Raw genomic sequence first — 21,024 nt, 5'->3', positions numbered from 1 at the left:
CAAATAAAAACTCATTTAAGTCATGAACACATACAAATCGCCCAGTTAACATTACTGTACCATATTATACATCAGTTTTCATTATCGAGTGAATTTCAGTTAGCTATAAAAATGTATTACCAGTATTGCTGTGATTGCACCAACATTTTTACTTAATATTTGCAAATGCATTAATGAATGATTTGAAAGGAAATCACAATCTCATATTCAATATTAATAATGTATATAAGTAAGATAATTTATATAAGTGTATAACTGTATGTATATAAGTAAGACCATATGTATGACAGTATCATTGCTACTTTTATATGTCACATGTCTGATTTAAATATTTTAGTGCCAGGCACCAACATTGCTGGGATGGATAGATATTTTGCTTAGATATTTTACAGTATGTTTAGCCTACTTACAGTGCACTTTCCCAAAAAAATAGTGTAATAATAGTGTCTGTTTCTGGATAAAGTGCAGCCACTGAAAACAGTTCACATTAAAGTAAGCCACAACATTTCAGTTTTGACAATATGGGACCTTTAAAGTAATTATTAGACCATACAGTCATGTGAAAAACAAAGTACATCCTCTTTGAGTTGTATGGTTTTATGCATCATTAAAATAAATCACCTGCTCTGTCCTCAGCAGGTCTAAAAATCAGACCACATATTACACCTGTCATTGTTTACGTATCAAAAACTAGAACAACCACAGCCATGTGTATGAAAAACTATGTACATCCCGTGATTCAATAGCTTGTAGGAAAACCTTTAGTAGCAATAAGTTGAAGTGATAGTTTTCTGTACGACGACTTCATGACTCTTTATATTGTTGTGAAGAATTTTTTTCCTTCGTTGATGTTTGTTGGTAATTATTTACACACGGCTCTCTTAAGGTCCTACCACAGCATTTTAATTAGGTTGAGGTTTTGACTTTGACCGTTCACTTCTTTAAACAGATCTGTTAAACCCTACAGACACAATAAAACACAGTTACTTCACTGTCATTACTTAAGCCAGCTGAGAAATGTTTATTTATAATATATTAATTCTGTCAGTTGGCACAATTCTTTCATTAACAACTGTGTAACCTGTTACTTGAATTGTCAATATTCATGACAAAATTAGTATTTCTTTGAGAGTTACTTAAAGTGAGAGTTACTTATATAATAAAAATCTGACTTTTTCCATGTTTAAGTGCTTAAATTGGGTCCCCAGTGCTTCTATCAACCTAGAAAATGTGAAAAAGATCAACCCACTAACTTGGTTTTGGTAAACCATTCTCTGCAAGCAGGTGAAAAAAAAGCTAATTGAAATTTTGCTCCCCTTGTGATGTCAGAAGCGGATCTTATTATAATAATACCGCCCCTTAATCTGCACTATCCAACCAATGCCATTCTGCACTATCCAACCAATGCCCTTCAGTGCAGGGGGAGACAAACCACCGTTATGACATCAGTGTTTGCATTGCATCAGCTCATTTGCATTTTAAAGGACACACCCAAAAACAGGACATTTTTGCTCACACATACAAAGTGTCAATTTTACATGCTATAATAAATTATCTATATAATATTTTGAGCTATATCTTCACATATATACTCATACTTATTTTACATCTTAGAACTGTAGTAAAATGTCCCCTTAAAACAGTTTATCATCATTTAATGTTATAAATATAAATATAAATATAGAAAAAAAGAGTGAATAATTTACAAGTGAATTAATAGTTTAATTAGCAACTGGTTCAAGTAACTTAAAACACTTATACAGTCACATTATACTCGTACTGTAATACATTGTTCTCATAAAAAAGTGTTTTACAAAGAATAAGAGTTGAACAGATACAGCTTAACATTTAAAAAATTTACTAGTCAGCAAATGTTTACATGTTTCCAAATCAATTTCAGCTGATTCTTACTCTGTGTGACTTACAGTATCACTTTAAATGATCAAATATCAGACATCCTTAAACATGTGGAAGTTTTATCAAACTGTCATAAGACAAGTTAACAACAAAAGATAACCAAAGAATTGCAGGCACAACAATCTCTACCAAAAAGGGCACCTGAAAAGAAAAAGAGAAAGAAAAATAATGAGCATACAATGCATACTATACTGTAGATAATACAAAATAAAAATGTACTATAGATTAATGTAGTGGCTCTTCAATATTTGGTCAAAGTCATGCATGTATAAACATTTTCTTGTAATGAAAGAAATTAACATTTTGGGTGTAATTATATTTTATCTAAACAAATCTAAAACATGTGTACAGCTCTGGAAAAATTAAAAGAAACACTTCAGTTTTGGCTTGAATTCTCTTTTCTAAATGAACTGTGACCATTTCAGTCCAGTGTCTGTTGAATTACAACAAAATGAAACCTCAGGAGTGACATAAAGTCACCCAACAGCAATGTAAAAGACTTAAAGCATGATAGGACACATAAAAGATGTGATTAAACATTAGGGTTATTCCATTAAATAATCATTATTGAACTATTCCTAAAATACATGCAAAACTAAGCATTGTGCTGTTTAAAAATGAATATAAAGTAGTTTTCTTTGAAGTGTTTAAGATATGAAAACATTGCATCTGTTTGTTAGTTTGTCTGTTTTCAAGTCAGTGCAAATAAAAACATTATTTTAAAAGGAATTTGGCAGAAATGTTGTCGGTAGATGACAGAATGAAACAAAAATGAAAGTCTTACTTAAATGCATACCTCTATACAGTAAATTTAGAAAAAATGAAAATAGTCTTGAAGTGGTCTCCTATTTTTTTCAGAGCTATAAAACATGTTTTCAAAAAGATTTTAAGGTAATAAGAAGCATTTCAGTTAAGTGACCCGAAACGTTTTAATGCTGGTGTGAATCTTTGACATAATCTTACTCAGTCAATATTAAAGATATCGAGGTTATAATTTCACACAATGTTCTTTACATTATGTAGGAGGATTTTACGTTGAAATCACAAAAATTACTTTAGGTGGGTTTTCAAAGGCAGGGTCATATATTTATATTTCATATATTTACCACAGTCCTCTAGAGGTCAGTGTTACTGCTCTTTGTTTTTTTTTATAACAATAATTACAAAAAATTTTTTAGTTCACATATCGTCACTGTCCTGTCCAAATTCACTCTTTTTCAAGAAACAGAATAAACACTGTATTTTTTATTGATTACACACTGTGTTGTTTAAGTTGACAAGCACTTTTAATACTTTTTATTTTATGGAATATTCGCAAAACACATTGACAAACAGAAAGACTGACCAATAATAATGAGTTAAATATTCACAAAATATGGAGATACAAGATTTTAAAAGGACAGCGACGATATGTAGTTTTTGACATTCGTTAGTTTTAGTGAATGATAATAATCTTGATAGTCGGAACAGATCTGTTTAATTAATACATACTGTATATTAAAGTACTTGTCAAGCTGCGATAAATCCTAATCTCTTCAATATCTCTTAAATAACTGTTGTATCACATATTTGCTTTATTTCTCTGATTTGCAGATGATCACATACCATCCAATATAACACTGGCACAGGTTTTCATGTGAAGTAGCTTGTTTGATTAACAGCTCCACTTGAGTCGGGACGTCCAGGGTCTCATCATGGGAAAAGTCACGTCCTAAATGGAGCAAATCACAATTCACTTCTGATGGATATGTCTCTATTTATTTCTCGGTGGTGAAACAGTCAAGGGCAGTTCTGCTTACCGGTTAGTTTGTCTCGTACCCTGTTGATAATCTGGATTGCTTTCTTGTTTAAAGCTTCGGGCTGCACGAGTCCGTCGCCAACTAAAGAATTTTTTTTTGGAAAGTTTCTCAAGCTTTACTCTTATCATAATGCAATATAATTTAATATAAACTTACACGTCTATACATTTGTATTCATATTCTGTATGTCACATTGACTGGATCAGACAGAGACTTACTGAATGAATGAATAGATTCAGGCACTGTGGTCCCAGGCTTTTTGTGGGTGGTCTCACCCAGGTCAATGCCCTCCATGGCTTCTACATAAAAGTAAAAAACACAACAAAAACATTTAAATCGGATAATTTACACCATGAACATGCATTTGTTTGTCTAATAAAATGCTCTCCGGTATAAAATGTTGCTTCTCTATTATCACTTGACCATCAATGGCATGTTTCAAAACTTTGATGTAAACTAAACTAAAACTGTAAATAGAAGCCTTAAAGGTATTAAGAGGACAAGATTTGTGTTACAAGCAAACAAGACAGCATTGAAAAAAACCAATCCTTTCACAGGGTGTTAAATGTCCTAATAGAGATGAAAGTCAACTCACCCACTGACTGTCCTGCCGTGTATGAGTCTGTTCTGGTCCGCGAGCGTTTGGTTCCCTTCGTGTTTGCTGTAAAAAAGAAACATGCGATTGTTTGACATTCACAAACGTGCGGCAATATCTTGTAGGCGTCAATAGTTTTTAAGGATAAAATATCATGATCTTACTGTCCATAAGTCTCCAGTTAAGTAATGGATCATAAACAAAGGCTTCCAACACAGCCATCACACTGTCTCTGTGTTCCCTCAACACCTCCATCACTGTGTGGCATGTGATCCGATAGTTACCGTCCAATCCTGTCACCTGATCAGAGGTGAAGTGAGAGAGAAGTCAAATGAAATAATACAAATCATTTCATTAAGTACATTAAAAAATATATAATACGTAGCTTACCTCCATGGCATTGGTTAACATGCGAGTTAATCTGAAGGGTATCTTCTCAGGGAATTTCTCTCTTGTCATTGCAACCTAAAGTATAAAAACAACAATGATGTCATGGATGGACAAAGCTGCTGTATTTATCACGCTGTTGTTTTAATAATAATTACCTCGAAACAATCTCCAAAATCAATATGGAGGATTTTTCCACTGAGTCTGTCCAACATTAGATTAGAAGGATGTCTGGGGTTGGGAGGAGAAGATTATATGGTTGAACTCAAAAAGCTTGTTTTGATACACACACACACACACACACACACACACACACACACACACACACACACAATGAGACAAATTTTTTGCTATCCAGTTGAGTTCGTACCTGTCACCAAGCCCTAGGATATAACCGACCATAGACATGACAGCTAATGAACGGGTGTAGTTTGTCCTCCTGTCGAACCAAACCTGGAAAGAGACAAAAGAGACTATGTGAGACATTTCTTTTTAGTTTTGCTTTATAAATTAAAATAAAAAAAAGTAGGGCTGCATGATCATGGAAAAAATTTGAAACAATCACAATCTTAAAGTTTTTAAATAAAGATCATGATTCTCCCATGATTCTGAATGCCAACTAAACAAAATAACATATTTACAAAAAAGACAATGTTTTATTAGCTTGAATTATTTTGTATAATCTGAAAGATTCAATGACTCACTAATAAATATATGTTTTATTACTGATGAAAAAAGGTGTTTGCCCCGTAAACATTGGTGTTTATATGTAAACTTTAAACTATAATCCCAGTATTTCTGTGATAATTTAAATATTTTTGAAATATAATTCAGAAAGAAAATAATGATGATACTGTGTGGTTGAAAAGAGCTGTTTAAAACCTACATCAGGGTCTATCAATCCAGGACCCACATAGACATGTCAAATCTATTTTAAGACCCACACATTTTTTTTTTCCTTTAAAACTAAGCAATTTCAGTGTTCATTTTCCTTTAAAACTAAGCAATAGTAAAACAAGCATCATAAGCTGTTAATTTTAACACAGTTTGCAAATAAAGTAAAGCTAACTATTTATCCTTTTGTATTTACAGACAGACAGCAACGACACACGCTGCCAGTATGAATGTGCTGCTTGTGCATACGTGAAAGCAAAGCATATGAATGTTTAGCGGGGTATATTAAAGCACAGATGAAGCTTGCGAGTGAACCAATGAAGAACTGGCATTGCAAACTACTGTAAAAAAAAACTTTATATGATGACTGCTGTTACTCCGTGACAGCGCCCACGCATATTTCAATGTCAAAGGTTTTATAAACAAACGAATCCTTAAAATTTAGGTATGAGATCGTGTGGGTGCTTAAATCAAGTTTGTGATGCTTTTACGATTAATCGTGCAGCCCTTAAATGAAGTAGTTTAATAGACAGTGATGTATGACTGGAGAGAGTACTGTGTGTATGACAGATGATGAGTACACACCTCTGAACTGGGACTCTTAAGCCAGAGGAGTTTGGCCAGGTCATCTCCTGCTGTATTATTCACTGCATGCTCAAACACCTCCACCTTTTCCATCAGAGTCAAGTGATCGTAGTCAGGAGCCATCTGATACAGAACAGCAAACAGCTTCAGTCAAAGACTTATTTACAAGAGGCGTTTCAGGGAATAGGGAATTTGGAAAATAGGAGCAGGACCCAAAACAGCACATAAACAGATATCTTTCGAAAAGTCTTCATTAATGTTCAGCTGAATTAAAGTCATAAATATATGGGATGACCTTTGAATCTGATGATCTGGCATTAAGCCCTGCCAGGGGTGAGCCACAAGTCTATAATGACCTCTGTCTATAATGAAAACACTTAACCACAAATTGCTCCATTAACTGTATTAAGTCTTGTACTATTATAACTGAGTTTGAATAAAATAACCCCTTTAGGGTTGCTTATTTCATTTCATGTTATGTCTCTCCACCAATCTTTTTGTCCATTCTTCTGATAAAATTTTTTAGTGAAAAGCTTTTTTGAGATGTCTCTCCTATGACCAAACATATTTTAACATTAAAGTAAATGAAACACTTAAAAACTGACCCCTACATACTTTAGTAATATACATATCTTATTTCACTTTGAGAAATTAATTACTCAAACATAATTCCATAATAAAAAAGGATTTCAAAATCCTTTATCTCTTTCCCAGTCTTAAAAAATACAAAAAACAGCTCAGTATAATGCAACAACACCATTTTATGTTCACTTCTTTATGCTTTTGAGCAGACCCGGTGCCAGGAGAGGGCAAAAGGTTTATGGCAAGGTTTAAAAAAAACGAGGCATTACATAAAAGATAACTAATTGAAACCGTATTGTGTGTTAACAAGACTGAAATGAACTAAAAATATAATGAAAATTCCTTTAGGTTTCGTTATTTTCTTTTTAATTTATGCACAACAGGGCAATGTGTCTCCGACTGGCTATGAAGTATAGATGAATAATCGCAATAAAAGATGATTGGACAGGAAGGGATAAACAAGGATTTCTGTTGGCTGGATAACAATTTCTATTGGCTGCCTGTTGTGTTGGGTACCTCTCGTGTAATGCAGCTCAGTGTGCAAGGTCAGTGGTGAAAATGCAAAACTATTGTTACCTTAAGGGTGACATAGAATGATTGAACGGAGTATTTATTCTTGTTCTGTGATGTGACATGTAGACAAAAATTTATTTGTTTGGGTCTGTAATGCCTTAGAAGCTTCCTAAAAACCTCTCTCAGATAGCTCTATTAGGGTGGGGGATTTTACACAAGTGGTTTGCACCTATTTGGCTTCCCCTACTGGCTTAACTTGCAATCTCATTACTGATTGGCTGACTTTGCTGCCACTGCCAAAAATGTAGCCAATCATTTTAAAGTGGAGGGGCAGTTAGATGCCTGTGATGTCATAAGCATCAGTTTTTCAGATTGGGCCGTTTTCTGGCTGACATTTCTATGAGACTGAGATGTTTAGCATGTTTAGCACTTTTTGTATGTTTGTGAATGCGGGTAGACTACCATTATTCAACAAAGACAAGGTAAAAATGGTTTTTCATTCTCTGTCCCCTTCAATATGGTAATGTTTACTATATGTGTAATAAAACAGTGATCTTTTTTGTGTGAGCTATCTTTTTTCTCATAGGTGTTTGTGTACAGGCACGTAAACGGCACACAACCTGTAAAGTTAAATTGGTATGGATGGGGTTTTATCCAACATTTATCCACGTTACGTTATTATCTGCATTATGACGCAAGTTTGAGCTACGCTGGGTATTCAAAAATTCAATGCCAAATCAAAAAGATTACAGTATATTATTAAAATTATGATTTTTTTTAAAAATTAAAATGTAAAGTTTTATTAGTTTTGTCTCTTTTGTTAGCTGTACAATATACTTTTTTAAAGATGTATTTAAAAATCTGCCAAATTCATTTTTTTTTTAAGTTAAGCCCTCTGTCATTTCATTCTGCAGCTGGGCCTGCTTTAGAGACGCATGCACTGAACTGTGTGTATGATAAGTTCAAAAACATTGAAGGCAAATATAAAGCTGCATTTGTCAATATTTTGAGATTGGTTACCCTGAGCATGATGCGATGTTCAATGTTAAGCAGGATCTTCTTCTTCTCTCTGTAATCTCGTATCAGCGCATGCAGTGTGTCACAATGAGGAACCCAGCCGATCAGACCGGAGTTAGTAGAGAGAGGAATCACTGCATATCGCTGGATACTGTCAAATACACCATAAAACATCTTTGTTACATGCCTAAAGGGATTTCTGTGTAAATTGTTTTGATCATGTGTCAATATGAGAGGCTTGCCTTAGATTCTTGCGTAAGGATGCTGGATCATTGGCCAGCAAGGTGTTTACCAGACCAAAAAGCTGCATGACCCTTTCGTCTTGCCTTAGATCTTCATGACCCTTCAGGAGGAACATGAACTCATGACCGTTGCTGCCTGCAGAGGACAGAAGTGAACAGAGAAAGCTGTAGCACACATGAATATATATTCACAACAATAAATAACATCATAATAATGTCCACACGGACACAGGTATTTTTATAACCGTGACTTTTTCTACGCGGTTCAACCATTCGTCCACACGGAAACGCTGTATCAGGTCACTGAAACCGAACATTTAAAAAAAAACCCTGCCAGGGTGAGGTTTTTGCTTCTGATTAAGGCTTCTGATTGGCTAACGTGGCTTTACGATTAGGGTTATATCAGCGCCTGCTGGTGTGGCATGGTCCTGACAGCGCGTGATCACGTGTTTTGCGTGTTCATGTAGGCAGAGATTTCTTTTAAACTGGGCATGTGTGGAGGGAATTTTTTAAACCGCAGGAGAAAAACTCCGGTTATAAAAAATACACGTGTCCATGTGGACTAGGCCTTAGTCGTGTAACACTGGTTAATGAAAGTGCCGCCGTCATTTCACAATTTTTTCTCTTTTTTTGCCATTTTTGTCTTAATTTGAAAGTGATTAAGGAGAGGACAGCAAATACAGGGAGGAGAGAGGGGTATGGGATCGGCAAATGACCACGAGCCGGGAATCGAACTCGGGTCGCCGAAAGTGTGAAAGCACCACATGTCGGAGTTCTGCCCACTACACCACCATCTCCAACAACATTAAGTAGTTTTGTGCAAGTCAGTATTTAAAACCAGGCTAATGCTGGGGTGTTTTATGAGTGGCAAGGGTACTCAGGCTATTGTGTTTCAGAGTATTGCAAGGTGGTTGCTTACTAGCCCAAGTTCAGAGGCCATGAATAATATTGACTTGCATAATAATTCTGCAATGACTAATGTAATAGTGATGCTTGACTTACGGTTACAAGTTGAAGCCAGACAGTTTTACTACACGTCGTATTAAACATTCAATCAAAAGTATCAAGTACAGTTTACTGATGGGCATAATAAATATATGCCATAAAACAGCCACCCAGAGAGAAAACATTCATTACATTCAGCTACTGTGAAGAATATAAACTCTATAATAGTTTCTGCACAGACACTGCTTGTCATTTCAGAGGATTTAAAGATTATTAAAGTTTCATAGTTTTGGATCTCTGTGGACACAGACACAATGAGTCCATTCATATCCACTGCTAAATATTATAACAGCACTGTGATGTCATGGAGGTGAAAGAAGAGAACACACTTCTGGTTTGATGAGATTAACAGACTGACAACATGACTCAATGTCATAGCTCCAATCTCATGAATAATTGTTTTCTGACCGTAAACGTTGAGTAAAAAAGCAAGCGGTCATGTGGGCCAACCTATTGTATTTGTGGCATTTTAAAATAGTACGCATTAGAGTAGTAGCAGTAGCTTATACACCTTATTCAGTCCGCCACAATGTTGATTTCAAACCCAGGCTGTGTAGGAGGAATGTCCAGAGCGTGAGAAGCAATGTAAATTGCTAGCTACAATTTCAAAAGCTTTTCTTATTATAGTTGAACTGCTTTAGATGTCACATGGCTCGTAGTTTAACTGCCGTATTAAGCAACCTTTCCAACACTGCAGAATTTGGACCTTACCCATGATGGTGAGCTTGCGTGGCCGCTGTTTGGAGGTGATGACCTGCAGCGAGGGAGCGATGGATTGGATGCGTATGATGGGTTGGTTAGGATCATATGTACCGGGCACCGCCAGCTCCAGATCACGACACATTAACAGTTTCGGCGATACATACTGAAGTTCTAATGAAGTCAACTGTGAATGTATGAATACAGAAACATATAGAGGGGCTGCATTGCCATGTTACTTATAAAGTGCATTTATGCCTAAAATCTAAGTATTTTAGACAATGAGAAATTCAGTCCATTGTGTCCACATTTTTAACTAATGGTGTACATCTCAACTCAAAACAGTATAAATTATAACTTCGAGCTTGAGTTAAAGAATAACAGTCCTCATCTGCACCCATAAACTCATTAAGAAAAAGCTATTTACTATAAAATCACCTGAAACATTTATAAGATGATTTATGATCTGACTATAAACATTACAGTATAATAGCTCTTGCTCGGGCAGACCTGTGGCAGCTGTTTGGATATTCTGCGAAACACGTGGTAGTACAGATCCCAGGCCTGTGTCAGGTCCTTCACATTGCCTGATCTCATGTATTTCCTGCACCAGTCCTGCGCCTCCATCAGATCTCGCCCATAAGCCTGCAATCACATCTGTATGTTCAACGTGCACTTTTGGCAACATTTAGTGAAAGCAATAGACTGGATGTTACAGAAATTCCCTTTGACTATGGTTAAATGTTGTGAGTAAAGCCATTTAAGCAGCGTCTTGGTGTATTATTGGTCATCAGTAATCTTGCCTCCTTACTGTGGGTTCACACCAAATGCGAGGTCAACAATTTGCATGAGTAGATTACATACAAAGTCAATGTTAAATATTATTATGCTAGAGTATTGGTACCACATGTACCTGATTAAAGGAGGTTTCTTTCAGGGTTTGCGGTCCTCTCTCCATCATGGCATGAAGGGGCTCCAGGACAGCAAACATCCCCTTGACGTTCCTCTCGCCAAAATACAGCCGTGACGCCTCCTCCAGTCCTTCGTGCCACATCTCGTGCCACAGAATGGCCACTCGGATGAGCTCCTCGCTCACCTGTTGACAGACAAAATATCAGCTTCAGTAACCGGAGCACAACTGCTACTATAACCCATTATAAACTCATGAAGTGTGTTCTTGTACCATAATGGCCTGCTGGACCAGCGTGTTGCAGTGCTCGCACATGTTCTTCAGGATCTTGTTGGCTGCATTGTGTCGTGCAGTAGTTGTGGACTTGGAGGCCACAGTTAGAGGATAAATCAAAGCCTGTGAGAGACGACAAATCAATGTCATAGGAAACAATCACATGCTGGGCCTTGCAGCTGTCTACCCATAAATAATTTTTGCTTTAAACAAGACTAAACACTTTTATTCAAGTTACCTGCGGATGATAGCGGCCGATGTCTGTGAGCAGCTGGTGAATGAGACGTCCCACAAGTGCGCGTGGAGTATCAATACGAGCTATCAGTTGAGGAATCACCTGGTTTAAAAAAGAAAGATGATTTTGCATCAAAAATCTTGTGAAATACCAACGCAGACATTTGAACACCTCTCAATACTGCTGCGTTATACATTTAGATAAACAGCCATCAGTAAGTCACGCGCAGGAAGGATAAAAGTGGTCTTACCTGTAACCAGGTGTCTATCTGAATAGTTTTAATGCCCTCAACTAGAGCTTCATTGACCTCAGGCCAGTGGCCGTAGTCAAACCATAAGGTCAGGACTCTGAAGGTAAAGGTGACAGTAATATTCAATTATTAAATGTGTACATTTGTAAAGGATCAACACTGCATTTTCAAACTGCCAGCTGTGGACAACAGTACTTGTATTATCTATTATGTCAGGTTAGGTTTCTTGGCATATCAACATGTAAGTTATCCTATTGAAGGGATGTGATTAGCCTTCCTAAATCCCAAACACTGATGACTCAATTTGAGAAAGGTGTATTTTTGCATATTTGTGACCTGTGCTGGCAAAATAATTTATAGTGTAATTTATAGCTGCAGGTAAAATAAAATATAAATGTTGATTTTGGTCAAAATTTTGGTTTTCATTAAAATAAGTACATTAAGCCCTCATCTAGTTATCTTAATGCTTTAAATAGTTATTAAACATCTAAAATGATCTTAATTTGTATGTTTTCTGAGAGGTGTACCGTCCTTAATGCTTTATCTAATGCAAAGATGTGTGCCCATCCATATGTGCTTTATGACATTTTGGTTTTAAAATTAGAAAATAAAGTGCAGGACTTGCTTGATGTTAAAAGAGTTATTAAGAGAGATAAGACATGAAAACCTTGCGCTGACTGACAGATCTGAAGCAACCCCGTACAACCCCAAAATTTTCACACAATTAAAAATATCTGTTTTCACAGCTGTTATGTTTTAAGTGAATGTTTGATTAAATGTTGAGAAAAAATATCTATAACATTATATTAGATCCTTGCATTACAGAAGATCTGAAAGCTGTCTGTCTGAATGTCAATAAAACAATAAAATATATTTTTTAGACATATATATCTCCTTTATGATTGTTTTTGACTGTGTTTGTGTGTGATACATTTATTAGTTAAGTGATCTTGCAAAAGCACACTTATTGTTCTTCTTAAGTTTTATTATTATTATTATTCCCGGGTAGATTTTTTGTGTCAGCTCTAACCGTTTGACGCAGAGACACCGTTCAAACTTTAAAATGTTCGGCCAGTGCCGGTGTAAGTTGCTTGAGAAGATGAAGTCACAGATCCATGTCGTTCGTCCGCCATATTGGATAGAACAGAAAACCTTAAAAAAGTTTCACAGGTCACAAATTTTTTCCAAACTTCACGAAATTCCACGTACACGATCCTTGGACCAAGCCTCACAAAAGTTACTAGAAGGATTTTTGATTTTCGGAAGCGTTTGCCCGTCACAGCCCAAACTAAATGTGCGTCGACGCCGCCAAAACAGGAAGTAGTTTATATCTCAGGAACGCTTTCACGTATTGAAACCAAACTTTGTACATGAATTTGGGTCTCCAATGTGAGGATGCACAACATCAAAAGAACAATTTTTTTCCTAAAATTGTACGCCGCCAAATAGGAAGTAGTTTATATCTCAGGAACGCTTTAACGTATTGAAACCAAACTTTGTACATGAATTTGGGTCTCCAATGTGAGGATGCACAACATCAAAAGAACAATTTTTTTCCTAAAATTTTACGCCGCCAAACAGGAAGTAGTTTATATCTCAGGAACGCTTTAACGTATTGAAACCAAACTTTGTACATGAACTTGACATGAAATGCATTTTCTAGTTTTACCAGTGATTTTAGGGTAGATGCTTTAATTTTAAGGTATGGATGTGGTGATTTTGGGATTGCGATGATCTGTAACTAGATTTATTTTTTTCAAAACATACTTTGCTGCCTCTGTCAACTTTAAACAGGTGTTGCTCTGTCAGATTCCATCAAATCATACATCATTTTGAAGTTTGTTTAATGATGAATGTCAAAATATAAATAACTCATTTTTGAAAATTTGCTCATTCCGACTCATTTTGCCAGCAGGGGTCACAATTTTTTATTTGGCTTGGCTTCACAACCTTTAAAGGGAAACCACAGTATAAACATTGAATGTAGTGAGTCAGTACATTATAACACAAGGGGGCAGCCTCTATACAGACTCACAAACATACACAACACAACAATGTTATTGTTGTCTAGACCAGTGCTTCCCAATCCTGGTCCTCGAGGACCACCTCTCAAAAAGTTTTAGATGTTTCCTTATTTAAAACACCTGATTCAACTAATCAGCCTCCTTTCAAAATGGTAAACATGTCTCCCTAACAAGCTGATGAGTTAAATCAGATGTGCTAAATAAGGAGACATCTTAAACTTTTTGGGAGGGGGTCCTCGAGGACCAGGATTGGGAAGCACTGGTCTAGACTAGTGCGTGCTCCCTTACCTCAGTGTGTCTTGTAAGTTATTTCCACGCGAGAGGGAGATTGATCGGAAAAATCCCTGAACGGCTGGAACTGTGTAGAGAAGGAGAGTCTTGGATAAATCCTGCAAAACAGAAAACCACAGAATTTGAGTCCAAAACATTACCTGACTACATCAACGAAAAAATCATGTAAATAAATGCATACAATTTCTTTCATCTGCACTTTACGTTTAAATTAAAATGTATGTATGAATACCAAAATGTGGCAATAAACATCAATGCATTTGCTGTGTATGTAGAGAAAAGCCTGTTTAAAGTACCAGACTGAAGATCTATTCATATGGCGTGACAAACACATTCAAAGATGAAGATTGCCAGCCCTGCTTTAATGGTAATCCATTTTCAACTTGTTTACTTGTTTTAGAAAATTGTTTAGTTGTTTGGAAATTGGGTAATGGCAAATGCTGGGGAAAGCTTTGCACACAAGCTTTTAATAATGCTCGGATGTTGATGCCTGGATTTGGTTTTGTTCTTCACCTCATTGACTTTCTTCTGTCCGGGTGAAGGTACAGGACTGTGCTCCGCACTGTCTGCTTCACTGTCACTGTTACTGGCCTCACTGTTGCCGCTGGCCCCGCTCGCGTGCCGTAGCTTCTTCTTCTCATCGCGACCCTGATTCTGGTGCTTGTAGTGAAGCACGGCCTCAAAGTTCATGACTGCCCAAGCGTGCCACGCCTGCAAAAAATCCCATTACCCATTATTGCAACACACACAAAAAAAAAATGACGTTAAAGAGCCAACGCAAGTCACTGTCACAAACAGTTCAGCTGTTAGCGAAAGCAAGCAGTCACCTGCAAACAAAAGACAGCTGTGTGACCATGACCAAAATAAACATTTCTCAAGAAGCACTCAAATTAAATGCGTCACGCTGAGAGATGTTGGGGAACAGATTGATTCTTTCTAAATAATTCTGATTAAATACACAGTGGTTATGTGGGAATCTCACGAGAGCTCTCAAGAACGTATTAGATCAGCCGCAAATCAAAAGGATAAAATACGATTTTCCATTGTGACAAAACAACAATAATAATGAAAGTTCATGGGGGAAATAAAATCCAATCCTGGTGTACCACTGCTCTGTACATTTATTTATTAAACAAACACGTGATTTAAATCATCAGCAGAGATCTCTATGAACTAAAGTGGGTCAAATAAGAGAGACTGCACCTGAAATCGCACTACACTAGTCAACATTTGAAGTGGATCAAAATCTTTCAGAAAACTTGTCTTTATGTTTTAAACAATACCTTTGCTTGTCTAAGGACAAGTTTGATGACATTTTTTGATCAACTTCAAATGTAGTGTATTATAGGCGAAATCCAATAGGCAAGGCAAGTGTCCTTGTATACCGATTGTGTCTCAATCAGCTCCAGAGGTAGTGAATCAGTATATTCTTCATAACAGAACGCAGGTTCGGGCACTGGTAAGGACCCTAGCTCACAGCATTATCAGAATAGTATGCGCTATTCGGATAGAATGGTAAAATATGGTAAGAAATGGTAAGAATCCCGGGAAAAATGGGAGGGTTGATAGGTATGCATTCTGTAAAAATATAACCTTGATTTCTTTATATTAACCGAGTAAGGTGTCACAGACAGGATTACATTTGATGTAAAACTAATTGAAAAATTGTTTATGGACATACCTTGTACCAGTTGCGATCATGCTCAGTGGAGTGGCTGTAATACTGGAGCACTTTTGGGATGGTGCTCTCATTGATACCCTGAAGACTGAGCTGCCATTCTCCCAGCTTCAGAAAACACCTGCACACACAAGACAAACACGGTCCAGAAGCTTGATTAATCCTGGGATGTGAACTTTAAATAACCTTTACACAATCAGTCTGGACAAAATAACCTTATTCATAAATGGACTCTTATTCAGTCCATTTCTTTGTCCATTTCTTTGCTCTACTCGTCCCTCTATAAATGAGCTTTCATTCAACACTGAATGTCTATCTGAGTATGAGAATGATGAGTTACAGTAATGGATATTTCAGAGAAATAAAAGTGCTTAAAAATGCTGAAAAGCTGAATTCATAGCAGTCATTCGTAATGGTTATAGTTCATTAGAGAAGCAGTGGAGGATAAACTTTCCCCAGGTTCTAAAATGCCTTTCAATGACATAAACATAATGCATCACTGCTGAGGAAACAGCGTACATATCACACTCATTGACACTGATGCAATATTTGACTTTGGCTCAGATATTTGAGGAATAGCTCGTCTCACTGGGAGAAAACTGGACCAACAATCTTTGTAAAACACTGTCTAGTGTATACCAAACTATTAAATAAATCATAAAACACATCATTTTGTGTTTCCACAGAAATAACAGAACAACACAGAATAACATATGACTGACAGGAGTGCAGCAGTTATGGACTGGCAGGTCTTATCATGAACGACTCTCCAATGGAAACGGTGAATTCCCGAGACGACATGGCAGAGAAAAACAGATGTGCATCCTTCTTCAACACCCGTTATTGTCGATGTACTTTCAGAGCAAAGTATGTCTTTGCACCTGGGAAAGGGGGAGGGCGGAACACTGATTGGACAGGTGTTTTCCCAATTTCTTTTCCAGAAAATCGATGTTTGCAGGAAAAGCTGCTTCCCTGTGCTGAGCTATACACACAATAACATGTTCTGTCTCTTCCAATCTCTACAATTTCTATTATTTTAATAGATCTCAGTAACAAATCTCACTTGGCTATATTGCCCGTGCTCCAGTGAAGGTCTTGAAACAGGAGAGATGGATCTCTGAGTCAAACACAGTGCATTGTAAAGCACACGGCATTCGATCAGACAAACATGTGATACTGGAGCACGTTGAAAAGCCCTTGAGAAAGGAAAATGTCTGGAAAACATCTAATGCATTAGGTCAGAACACAAGAGATCTGCTGAACAGGGTGCTAAGGTGGGTCTGTAAGAACTGTTGTGCGGAGTTTTAACCAAATGTGTTGAAAACTGGAGTTTTTTCTGGTTGTCATATCTTACTGGCTGAGAGGCTTTTTTAGCCATGCGATGTTCCCCCAGTATTATCATAGGAGCCGGTTTACCGCTTGTATCATTCCATGACTGGTCATTTAAGAATTAGTAACTGAGTGTTATTAAATCACTTTAATGAGCTGTATGGTCACGTGTTTGTAACTGGAAAAGCTGCCACCAGAGCGGACGCATATCTTAACATATATCAATGCCACTGTTTTGTCTCAAAATGCACATTAGTAATGTTTTTTTGGTAAGGTATTTAAGTAAAAACGACTTAAATGTCTTAATATAACTTAGGGGCGCACTCATATTATCTCAACCAAACCGTGCCAGAGCGCATTTGACCCCCAAAGCCTGGTTCGTTGGACTAGTGTGATCGCTCTGTACTGTGCCCGGGTGCAATTTGGTTAATTCGGCTAGCAGAGGTGGGCTCGAGGGCATTTCACTTGGGCTCAGGTGCGGTACATGCAGTGTAATCACAAATCGCAATTGTGCAACCACTCATCTTCATCTGCTTTCATAAAAACCTTCTGATGCGCGCAGCAGGGTTACATGAATGTCTGAAACATCAACTAAGCAATATGATATAGATGATGTGAGAGGGCTGTGTGTCATCAGGCACCAAATGACTAAACACAGACACAGGATAAAAAACAGACTCAACATTACGATGGGTTCCAGTGTTAAGAGAGAGCTTTACTTCCTGTTTTCTTCAAAACAATCACATCCTAATGATGAAAGCGTGCCCAGGCTTGGATCGATAAAAGTACAGTGTGAGTGCCTGCATCTGTAGGAGTACTAGGGAGGGGGGACAATCGCGCTCAGGCATAGTTTGTTTGGGTTAGGTCTGATATAAGTGCGTTCTAAGGCCTAATCCTGGATTAATCTAAACCCTGTTTGGGAAACTGCCCCATTGTGTGTTTATTCACAGATACTTTAAACAACAGCATAAGTACTATAATAAACAATACGATAAACATATAAATCAGTCATAAGTAAATGGCCAACACCGCTCTCCTCTATTGTTTCGGCTTTATAAGTGACAGCGCGTCATATTAACCCACCTGCCTCTATCGACCTATCTATATATCGACCTATCGACCTATCTATCGACCTATCGACCTATCTATCTATCGACCTATCTATCTATCTATCTATCTATCTATCTATCTATCTATCTATCTATCTATCTATCTATCTATCTATCTATCTATCTATCTATCTATCTATCTATCTATCTATCTATCTATCGACCTATCTATCTATCTATCGACCTATCTATCTATCTATCTATCTATCTATCTATCTATCGACCTATCTATCTATCTATCTATCTATCTATCTATCTATCTATCTATCTATCTATCGACCTGTCTATCTATCTATCGACCTATCTATCTATCTATCTATCTATCTATCGACCTATCTATCTATCTATCGACCTATCGACCTATCTATCTATCGACCTATCTATCTATCTATCTATCTATCTATCTATCGACCTATCTATCTATCTATCTATCTATCTATCTATCTATCTATCTATCTATCTATCTATCTATCTATCTATCTATCTATCGACCTATCTATCTATCTATCGACCTATCTATCTATCTATCTATCGACCTATCTATCTATCTATCGACCTATCTATCGACCTATCTATCTATCTATCTATCTATCTATCTATCTATCTATCTATCTATCTATCTATCTATCTATCTATCTATCTATCTATCTATCTATCGACCTATCGACCTATCTATCTATCGACCTATCTATCTATCTATCTATCTATCTATCTATCTATCTATCTATCTATCTATCTATCTATCTATCTATCTATCTATCTATCTATCTATCTATCTATCGACCTATCTATCGACCTATCTATCGACCTATCTATCTATCTATCTATCGACCTATCTATCTATCTATCTATCTATCTATCTATCTATCTATCTATCTATCTATCTATCTATCTATCTATCTATCTATCTATCTATCTATCTATCGACCTATCTATCTATCTATCGACCTATCTATCTATCTATCTATCGACCTATCTATCTATCGACCTATCTATCTATCTATCTATCGACCTATATATCTATCTATCTATCTATCTATCTATCTATCTATCTATCTATCTATCTATCTATCTATCTATCTATCTATCTATCTATCTATCTATCTATCGACCTATCTATCTATCTATCGACCTATCTATCTATCTATCTATCTATCTATCTATCTATCTATCTATCTATCTATCTATCTATCTATCTATCGACCTATCTATCTATCTATCGACCTATCGACCTATCTATCTATCGACCTATCTATCTATCTATCTATCTATCTATCTATCTATCTATCTATCTATCTATCTATCTATCTATCGACCTATCTATCTATCTATCGACCTATCTATCTATCTATCGACCTATCTATCTATCTATCTATCTATCTATCTATCTATCTATCTATCTATCTATCTATCTATCTATCTATCTATCTATCTATCTATCTATCTATCTATCGACCTATCGACCTATCTATCTATCGACCTATCTATCTATCTATCTATCTATCTATCTATCTATCTATCTATCTATCTATCTATCTATCTATCTATCTATCTATCTATCTATCGACCTATCTATCGACCTATCTATCTATCTATCTATCGACCTATCTATCTATCTATCTATCTATCTATCTATCTATCTATCTATCTATCTATCTATCTATCTATCTATCTATCTATCTATCTATCTATCTATCTATCGACCTATCGACCTATCTATCTATCGACCTATCTATCTATCTATCTATCTATCTATCTATCTATCGACCTATCTATCTATCTATCGACCTATCTATCTATCTATCGACCTATCTATCTATCTATCTATCTATCGACCTATATATCTATCTATCGACCTATATATCTATCGACCTATATATCTATCGACCTATATATCTATCTATCTATCTATCTATCTATCTATCTATCTATCTATCTATCTATCTATCTATCTATCTATCTATCTATCTATCTATCTATCTATCTATCTATCTATCTATCGACCTATCTATCTATCTATCGACCTATCTATCTATCTATCGACCTATCTATCTATCTATCTATCTATCTATCTATCTATCTATCTATCTATCTATCTATCTATCTATCTATCTATCTATCTATCTATCTATCTATCTATCGACCTATCTATCTATCTATCGACCTATCTATCTATCTATCGACCTATCTATCTATCTATCGACCTATCTATCTATCTATCGACCTATCTATCTATCGACCTATCTATCTATCTATCTATCTATCTATCTATCTATCTATCTATCTATCTATCTATCTATCTATCTATCTATCTATCTATCTATCTATCTATCGACCTATCTATCTATCGACCTATCTATCGATCTATCTATCTATCGACCTATCTATCTATCGACCTATCTATCTATCGACCTATCTATCTATCGACCTATCTATCTATCTATCTATCTATCTATCTATCTATCTATCTATCTATCTATCTATCTATCTATCTATCTATCTATCTATCTATCTATCTATCGACCTATCTATCTATCGACCTATCTATCTATCGACCTATCTATCTATCGACCTATCTATCTATCTATCGACCTATCTATCTATCTATCGACCTATCTATCTATCTATCGACCTATCGACCTATCTATCTATCTATCGACCTATCTATCTATCTATCGACCTATCTATCT

At 36.2% G+C, this 21,024-nt stretch overlaps 1 protein-coding gene across 1 annotated transcript in view; it reads right to left on the bottom strand.

Moving 5' to 3' along the window:
* Positions 1 to 1,841: 1,841 nt before the first annotated feature.
* Positions 1,842 to 21,024, bottom strand: part of mtor (mechanistic target of rapamycin kinase) — a 123,731-nt gene continuing 104,548 nt past the window's right edge. Inside the window, exons 38-58 of the mRNA XM_065271338.1 lie at positions 15,900 to 16,017; positions 14,732 to 14,929; positions 14,216 to 14,316; positions 11,904 to 12,000; positions 11,657 to 11,755; positions 11,419 to 11,541; positions 11,149 to 11,331; positions 10,746 to 10,880; positions 10,248 to 10,422; positions 8,532 to 8,667; positions 8,293 to 8,440; positions 6,178 to 6,300; positions 5,069 to 5,151; positions 4,857 to 4,929; positions 4,702 to 4,776; positions 4,476 to 4,611; positions 4,312 to 4,377; positions 3,935 to 4,015; positions 3,717 to 3,797; positions 3,523 to 3,628; positions 1,842 to 2,058 (exon numbers count right to left, since the gene is read on the bottom strand). Of these exons, the coding sequence (XP_065127410.1) occupies positions 2,043 to 2,058; positions 3,523 to 3,628; positions 3,717 to 3,797; positions 3,935 to 4,015; positions 4,312 to 4,377; positions 4,476 to 4,611; positions 4,702 to 4,776; positions 4,857 to 4,929; positions 5,069 to 5,151; positions 6,178 to 6,300; positions 8,293 to 8,440; positions 8,532 to 8,667; positions 10,248 to 10,422; positions 10,746 to 10,880; positions 11,149 to 11,331; positions 11,419 to 11,541; positions 11,657 to 11,755; positions 11,904 to 12,000; positions 14,216 to 14,316; positions 14,732 to 14,929; positions 15,900 to 16,017 (2,353 nt within the window). The 3' untranslated portion in view covers positions 1,842 to 2,042. The remainder of the gene's footprint in view (positions 2,059 to 3,522; positions 3,629 to 3,716; positions 3,798 to 3,934; positions 4,016 to 4,311; positions 4,378 to 4,475; positions 4,612 to 4,701; positions 4,777 to 4,856; positions 4,930 to 5,068; positions 5,152 to 6,177; positions 6,301 to 8,292; positions 8,441 to 8,531; positions 8,668 to 10,247; positions 10,423 to 10,745; positions 10,881 to 11,148; positions 11,332 to 11,418; positions 11,542 to 11,656; positions 11,756 to 11,903; positions 12,001 to 14,215; positions 14,317 to 14,731; positions 14,930 to 15,899; positions 16,018 to 21,024) is intronic.

This window comes from Paramisgurnus dabryanus, chromosome 11 (genome assembly GCF_030506205.2).
Source record: "Paramisgurnus dabryanus chromosome 11, PD_genome_1.1, whole genome shotgun sequence".
Classification (NCBI taxonomy): Eukaryota; Metazoa; Chordata; class Actinopteri; order Cypriniformes; family Cobitidae; genus Paramisgurnus; species Paramisgurnus dabryanus.
This window is presented reverse-complemented; position numbering and strand designations above follow the sequence as displayed.